This window comes from Siniperca chuatsi, linkage group LG5 (assembly GCF_020085105.1).
Source record: "Siniperca chuatsi isolate FFG_IHB_CAS linkage group LG5, ASM2008510v1, whole genome shotgun sequence".
Classification (NCBI taxonomy): domain Eukaryota; kingdom Metazoa; phylum Chordata; class Actinopteri; order Centrarchiformes; family Sinipercidae; genus Siniperca; species Siniperca chuatsi.
The window spans coordinates 25,631,945-25,639,520 of NC_058046.1; the positions used below are offsets into that span (position 1 = coordinate 25,631,945).

The following is a 7,576-nucleotide window of genomic DNA, read 5'->3' on the forward strand; positions in this document are numbered from 1 at the left end:
CTAATGTTTTGTTGTAAAAGCCCTTTGTTTCCGGTGTATCTGTTATGGCTGCTAGCCCTGGGTTGTTTGTGTTAATGATCGTTTGTAAAAAAAAAAAATCAATAATAAAACCAAAGTTATTGCCCAGTGATGTTTGTAATGAAAATGCACAAACAAGAATAGCACATGTAAGCCTACAAGACAAACCTAAAAAAAATTAGAAAATAATAAGACTAATAATATTTTGTGATCATATTGGTTGTCGTAGGACATAAATTGACGTAAGGCAACTGTTTACATACTGCTTCAGCGCAGCCACACGTGTGCCGTAGAGGTTTGTTTTCATTTGTTCTCATGTAGATAAACGAAACCTTAGTGGCCGGAATTTAAAAAAGAGATTAGTGTCTTCTTCCTGGCCGACAGATAATTAACTCCCTGGTGTCTGATTCACACAGCAGACACTTTGCTCTTTGCTTAGGAGAGCTGTAACCAGAGTTCCGCTGAAGAGGTCGCGCAAGGACTTCTGAGGGAGTTCAGCCTGTGCGTCAGTGAGTGGAGAGCTGTGCGTGCGTGTGTGTGTGTGTGTGTGTGTGTGTGTGTGTGTGTGTTTCATTCAATGAAATGCAACACCCCGCTCTTCTGTCTCAAGCCCCTTCGGAAACAGGTTTGATTATATTTAAAAGCTTGACCCGGGAGAGAAACCCAAACAACTGTCTGTTCTAATATTAGCAGTGCGGCTGCGGACTACTATGAATTCTACTATGGTCGGATATATTCCAAAAGGCAACTCTCATCAAAAGATTTACACTTTTGTCTGCAGTTGGTGGAAAAAATATCAGTTACCACCAAGTAGCACCCTTAATATGAAGGACTGATGCCCGGATAAGTATGTTGGCTGTGGGCCAGTTTGATAATACAGTAATAAAGGCCTTGGTGTATGAGTAACAATGACCTTCATAACAATAATAATAATAAAATAATAATAATTATTAATATTATTATTATAGCTTTAAAGGGGCATACCCAAGCCATGCCTAAAAACGAGCTGTCCACCTCACACTGACATGAAACACAAAAAACTAAAACGATTCAAATTAAGCATTAATAATAGTATTCTCCATCAAAACCAAATTCATATCAGCTGACACATTTTTGTCTGATCTGCTGTGTTTGCTTTTGTTTGACTGCAAAGCCGCACGATCCGGAAGTATAGTGTTTTATCACAAATTCACAGACACATTTTCATATTCTGATTAGTGTGGCAAGAGAAAGTTGCTTGGAACATGTCACCTGATTGGGATTGAAAGAACTTTGGTAAGAAAAAAAAAAAATCTCCCCACCCCCACAGAAGAGGAGACCGCCCACCAGAGACAGTCAACCCGAGACCCCTTATAGATTTAAAAAGAGAGGCTGCATTCTCAGACTGACACTTATTCAACACTGCCACCGTAAGCAGATTACTTTTGCGCTGCCTGTGTCAAATACGTAGTTCACTTTGCCTCTCCATCATGTTTAGGATGCTGAAACACCACCTTCACCCGGGCATTTTTCTCTTGTTCATGTGGCTTTGTCACCTCATGGAACATCAAAAAGTTCAAGGTAAGCTCTCTTCATCAATTTTCTTTTATTCTTGTTTTTGAGAAACTTCGACTGCTGTCAGCCACAAAACGTGCCCGAGTGTCGAATACTTGCTGCAACCGGGAAACTTTTCAAAGTGAGTCTCCCGTTTTTCCCCGCTGATAAAAACGCTCTCTGCATCAGACAGTGCGTGCGTAAAGCGTCCATAAAACAGGTGCCATATGGGACACTTCAAAGTGAGACTATATGGCAAGTTTTGTAGCCCTCGCCAGGCGCACACCGCCGCCACGCCGTGTTGGTGGCAGCGCCAGCTTTCCATAGTACCTGAGCATATTCTCATACTTTTGTGTCAGCGTTTAGCGTCTCACGATGTTGTCGTTAAACCTGTAAGAAACTTCAGAATATCCACCGTGAGTTTATGGGTTATTTACAAATAGCCTATCCCGCACGCACCCATTCAGCATTATGTGCGAATTTGTGTGCATTTTTTTTTAGTTATGACAAAAAAATAATAAAACTAGAGACTTTTGCACCTATCATTTTTTTTGTTCGGGAGCTCGTAGTTCACGTAGATAAAATAGAAATCTGTGTTCAATATAAGAAACACACCAGTTCATGAACACTTAATGCCATGTGTGTCTGTGTCGGTTTAGACATCCTGCTGCTGTCTGATTCAAGTGATATTTTTGTGCCATAGAAATAGAATAACTATAGAATAAACTTTACACTGGTTTGTTAATAAGCAAGACATTGTCTGCAGGGTACATGTCTGGGACATTGTTCAGAGGCGTTGGAGACGGTGCTGTGTTTAGCTAAAGACCGTGGTTTGCTGAAGGAGATTGGCTGCTATTTAACACTGTCTAGACGCTCCACTTTCTGTCCAGTGATAACAAGGAGACTCTAGGAATAAAGGACAACCCCCCCTCCAAAGATTCTTCTTACTTTTTTGGTTTGTGGCTGCATTGTAAGGGCTGTCAGTCACAGATGGGATAGGCAAGTGTTAACAGTCTCGCAAAAAAAAAAAAATCAGACAAAATACTGTCGGGAGGGCGAAAGGGAGGGAGGGAGCGTCTCGGATAATATGGGCTGCGTGTGTGTCTAGTGCGTCTGGGTCAGCGGTTTCAGACGTTCTACATGCGACATTCGAGCATTTTTTGTTTGTCTGTTTACAGCTGGGAACTGCTGGTTGCAGCAGGGGAAGAACGGGAGGTGCCAGGTGCTCTACATGCCCGGGATGAGCAGGGAGGAGTGCTGTCGGAGTGGAAGACTGGGGACGTCCTGGACCGAGGAGGACGTCCCCAATAGCACGCTCTTTAGGTGGATGATCTTCAATGGCGGAGCCCCAAATTGCATACCTTGCAAAGGTGGAGGTGCACTCATTTCCCTTGGTTTTCTCATAATACACATCCCCAGTCATTTCGATTAATAAATCCTAGTGATGATCTGATTTACGCATACCAAAGTGCGTAACTGTGTGCACAAGGCCAAAATCCTCACCAGCATCATATAACACAGACCTTTTATTTTAGAAACCTGCGATAACGTTGACTGTGGGCCTGGGAAGAGGTGCAAGATGAACAGAAGAAGTAAGCCGCGCTGCGTGTGCGCACCAGACTGCTCCAACATCACCTGGAAAGGACCGGTCTGCGGCTCAGATGGAAAGACCTACAAAGACGAATGCGCATTGCTGAAGGCTAAATGCAAAGGCCACCCCGACCTGGACGTGCAGTACCAGGGGAAATGCAAGAGTAAGTAAATGTTATTTAAAATCTGCCCACTAATGAGATTCCACATTTCTCAAAGCTGCATGTGCCAAGAATCCAGTGGTTTGTTCATATCTTTCTCGTATTTCGTGTCACTTTTCACCAAATCTTCAAATTTCTTTGTCTCGACAGAAACGTGCCGTGACGTCTTGTGCCCAGGCAGCTCCACTTGCGTCGTTGACCAGACAAATAATGCGTATTGTGTGACGTGTAATCGGATTTGCCCCGAGGTGACGTCGCCTGAGCAGTACCTGTGTGGAAACGACGGGATCATCTATGCCAGCGCGTGTCACCTGAGAAGAGCTACCTGTCTCCTCGGCAGATCTATTGGAGTGGCATATGAGGGGAAATGCATCAGTAAGTCTGCAACTAGAGACGTGAGAGTGTGAGACTTTACTCCCTGAGAGCGCCTCCAGCCACTGACTTTGAATATTGTTTGAGTGCATTTTCTTCCTGGCCAGCTCTGCAGTTATTCACTGTTCATTTTTGCCAACATTCCACTGAGGAGGGGGTCTTAGAGAGAGAGAGAGAGAGAGAGTGTTTGGTAGTTGCTTGTGTTTGCTCAAGAAATGATAGACATCTTATTATTTCCTGATGTTGGCAGCACTATCCCATATGGGAGAGAGGGAAGGAGAGGGGGAGGGAGAAAGAGAGCGAAACAGGGGAGTGCTGGGGGCCATGAAGACATGCTTCAAGTTAATATTTGAGTCAGATGGATTCCTATCCAGAAAGCAGTCAATCTATGTCATGTAGTTTTAAAAATGTTAATTAAAACATGACTTTTTGTTCCTCACCACAAGACCTAACGCCATAAATAGGATTTAGTTTTTATTCCTAGCTTAGTTCTCCAAAAACTCAGCAGTCATCTGATCCTGCTTGAAAAGCATTCAATATAATCCATCTAATCAAAGATTTCCCCTGTGCTGATTTCTTCCCCTCTCCTTCTAGAGGCCAAGTCGTGTGAGGACATCCAGTGCAGCGTGGGGAAAAAGTGTCTGTGGGATTCTCGGATGAGCCGGGGCCGCTGTTCGCTGTGTGATGAGACCTGTCCGGAGAGCAGGACGGATGAGGCGGTGTGTGCCAGCGACAACACCACATATCCCAGTGAATGTGCTATGAAGCAAGCTGCTTGTTCAATGGGGGTGCTGCTGGAAGTCAAGCACTCGGGATCTTGCAACTGTAAGTAAACAACAAAAGCAAAATATGAAAAAATGAAACAAAACACCCCCCTCCCTCTCCAAGAAAAAGACAATATTCCATGTTGCTTCCCCAACAAAAACCTCCCCTGAAAGTGCCCCCCATCCCAACTTCCCCCAAACTCCCACCCCAGCCACACCACCAAGCACAGCTTAAGCAAGCAGAAAGGACATGGGAATAGAAGAACTTGCATGATGTTGTCTTTGTCGCTGGCTTTTGTTCTTGTGTTCTTGTTGGTTTTTTAAATTTTTACTTTTTTCAATTCTTCTGCAAAACAAAATAACAGAAAGGTGAATGAAAGAGTCTGGAAAAGCTAACTCCATTAAACTAACGCAAATAATACAGGAGACTAATTTTGTTTGCAGTGGAACAATCTTGATATTTAAGTCTAGTTAAGTTTATGGTCATGCTAGTGACCTGCAGGAGCAGGTTGCCTTAAATCTCATGCAGGTGTTTTTAATCAGTAATGGTTTATTTTTATGATAGTGGTCATATCTTTACAGCTTGTAAATTCCATGGTCACATTGCTAATTTCAAGTTAATGGTGTATTTGTGTTTTTGTATTATTTTTCTTTTTGTTACTTTTGGCTGTAATCAATCAATTCAAAATGCACCGCCTCTTGTGACATACACCACACTGCCAACATGACAATAAGAACAGAATACTTTAAAATATACTCATATGATGTGCATAAGGTGATTGTAACATTGGTGCCATGTTAGTGGTAATGACGATGGATTTTAACGCTGGTATTCGTGTAGATTACTTATCTGTAGAGCCATTAATGTGCTCACAAATCTGTGGGTAAACCATTAAATTGAACAACAGCCTCAAGGAAGTATCAAATTTACATTCCAAGAAGAGTGTCTCCTTGTTAGTTTCTTTCTCCTGACGGAGTACCTTAATGTGATGTGCCTAAGGTATGCAATGGAATTCAAGGGACCAACTTTATGATCACCTCATGAGCTAAGTATAAATGTGATACTTCACAGTGTGCAGGATAAGCATAAGAAGCTTGTAGAACCACGCCCTCTTACTTCTCATCTCATCATTAGAAAAAAAGTTAACATTTTCAGCTAACTTTTATTGTTCGTGCTGTTTCCAGTGAATGTGTTGTCTACCAGAATATGTATCAGAAATGATGAATCCATTTAGATTGATGAGGGACTGCTTGTTTTATGTTTTTGTATTGTCACTCTTGCTCTTGCTTGTGTGCTCTTTTTTTTTTTTTTTTTACGTGTCCGATGTAAATCTCTTCTGAAAAAAGAAAATACCTCAGAACTGTGTTGATGATCTCTGACCTGCTTGCTAAGGCCAGGCTGTGACACAGAGTCCTTCCTCCCTCTACGTTTGAGCCAGAAACTTAACTAGTAATCAGAGCAAAGAAACTCGAAAATCTGAGAACACAAGAGCACTTTTCTGTGTTATGTGTGTCTGCTTTTAGGAATCTGCCCAAAAGAGACCCGAGCCACTGGAACAATCAGCCCCAGTGCCCCCATAACACCCAACACCCCGCCCCTAACCCACCTTGTGACACCCCCACCAACCTCCCATCCACCTCTCTTTTCCATCATCCCACTTTTTTCTCTTGTTGCAGCCCTGACTTGCTAGATTATGTAAATGGCGGTTGTATAATTGAGGATGCCACAGTAATTGTGGATGCCAAGTCACACAGACCCTTCCTCACACTCACACAGATGCATACACAGACGTAAACATATACACACAAAAAAAAGAAACAAAAGGGAGGCTGTGTGCCAGTGGCTTTGCTGTGAGCTGTTTTTTTTTTTTTTAGAACATTCAGTGATATTCTGCGCGGTTGTGGTCCATATTCATACAACAGCTACCATATATTCTCCCACATAGCCATTACAGAAGACCAGGAGGAGGAGGAGGAAGATGAGGACTCAGACTACATGGCCTATGTCCATATGTCTTCTATACTGGATGGATAAGCCCCCATCACTAGGGGAACAGTCCTAGGGCAAGGAATCATGTCCATACTGTACATTATGTGTATGCTTATTTATTTTTTAAAGAAAAAGGAAGTATACATATAGTTCAGTCTGCTAGATGTTTATTTATACTTTTTTGTGTTTTATAATTTATACATTTACAATGTCAGGCTTATTATCTACCATGATATATTGTGTTACCACTCATTTCCCCCTTTTTGTTGTTGTCCCTTTTACTTTCTTTTTTTATCATGAAGAAATATATTTGTCCAAAGAGAAGCAGTGTTATTTATTTGTCATGTTACCGTGTAAGTATAAGTCCTCTACAAGCTGTAAATTGCATTCCCTGAGCTGTAAAAATCTGCTTGTTTCTGTCAAATCTCTATCACAGATGTTTATGTCACACATACGTAAATGCATGTTTAGGCTGTGTGTTTATTTATTGGGAATATATCAATCATTTTATGTACAGAAGTGTTTCTGGTTTGTTTACAACTCATAATAACTGACCAAAGGGATTCTCTCAATGGTTTTGCAAAAGAGCATTGTAAAAGTTGCAACACAGCAGTGATGAAATGGAAGAGAAAAAAAAGAGCCATTTGTTTTTCTTTTCTTATTTTATGGTTACTCTTCAGTTTTAGCCCTTTAGATTGTTTCCACATGGAGACGACAACTTTAGACATTATTCAATAGCATTTATTTTGTCTTACCACATTAGAGCAGAGGTAAGTTTTGGATGATACTTGATTATTTTGGAAACAATGTGCCATTAACATTTGTGTGCTGTCTTCTTGCCAATGTGCTCCATATTGCTCTCGCAGAGCTAAAATAGGACTAACGTACTGCAGTACTCGACACTATATCAGACTTCATCACTTTGTTTCTTTTTCTTTGTTTTTTTCTCAGAATGCATTTTTATTTTCAAACATCACAAGAGAAATACAAAATTCTGTTATGAATATATAGTTTTGTATTTTTTATGTAAATGTCATATGTACATACAAAGTTTGATGGTATTTGTACAGATATGAAGAGTGAAACAATAAAAGTTTTTTTCCTTATACTTTTTCTGACTCTGCTGTATTATTAATTTGTGAATAACA

At 41.1% G+C, this 7,576-nt stretch overlaps 1 protein-coding gene across 3 annotated transcripts; it reads left to right on the top strand.

The window, feature by feature from the left end:
* Window positions 1-1,385: 1,385 nt before the first annotated feature.
* Window positions 1,386-7,536, top strand: fsta (follistatin a). Of its 3 annotated transcripts, none has more exons than XM_044197057.1 (6): window positions 1,386-1,578; window positions 2,730-2,927; window positions 3,087-3,305; window positions 3,453-3,677; window positions 4,269-4,499; window positions 6,385-7,536. In XM_044197057.1, the coding sequence occupies exons 1-6, from the start codon at window positions 1,488-1,490 to the stop codon at window positions 6,471-6,473; spliced, it is 1,053 nt and encodes a 350-aa protein (XP_044052992.1). In that variant the 5' UTR covers window positions 1,386-1,487; the 3' UTR covers window positions 6,474-7,536. The 3 variants fall into 3 exon arrangements, with proteins under 3 accessions (XP_044052992.1, XP_044052993.1, XP_044052994.1); XM_044197058.1 differs by having other exon boundaries at window positions 2,730-2,921; XM_044197059.1 differs by lacking the exon at window positions 6,385-7,536 and adding an exon at window positions 6,314-6,351.
* Window positions 7,537-7,576: the final 40 nt, after the last annotated feature.